At 53.7% G+C, this 356-nt stretch overlaps 1 protein-coding gene across 1 annotated transcript in view; it reads right to left on the reverse strand.

Annotated features, from left to right (window-relative positions):
• The window catches only part of LOC119587633, a 25021-nt gene that overhangs the window by 1498 nt on the left and 23167 nt on the right, over positions 1 to 356 (reverse strand). Inside the window, exon 3 of the mRNA XM_037936337.1 lies at positions 97 to 244. Within this exon, the coding sequence (XP_037792265.1) occupies positions 97 to 244 (148 nt within the window). The remainder of the gene's footprint in view (positions 1 to 96; positions 245 to 356) is intronic.

Consider the following 356-nt stretch of genomic DNA (forward strand, 5'->3'; position numbering starts at 1 on the left):
TCAAACACATACACACAAATATCCAACAATAATAAAAAGGTGCAAACCACCCAGAGGACACCTGGAACCTGAAACCAAAGATGCCTTGAGCCTCACCAAGACCAGGGACCATGTTGAGGATGAGGCAGCAGATGGCCAGGGCGACGGGGAGGGTTGGCACGGCCTTCCGGAGTGTCCCGTGCTTGTCTTTGCTGGCCAGGATCTCGAATTCTTGTATCTCGCCGTCCTCGTTCTCGATCAGCACCTGCGGGAAAAGGGGGGAATCGGCCGGTCAGCTTTGGTACCCGCACAGCACGAGGAGGCAAGGTAGGACACCCATCAGCTGTGAGGAATTTTATGTGTTCGGAATAAGTCTT

The sequence above is a fragment of the Penaeus monodon genome, chromosome 22, assembly GCF_015228065.2.
Source record: "Penaeus monodon isolate SGIC_2016 chromosome 22, NSTDA_Pmon_1, whole genome shotgun sequence".
Taxonomy (NCBI): domain Eukaryota; kingdom Metazoa; phylum Arthropoda; class Malacostraca; order Decapoda; family Penaeidae; genus Penaeus; species Penaeus monodon.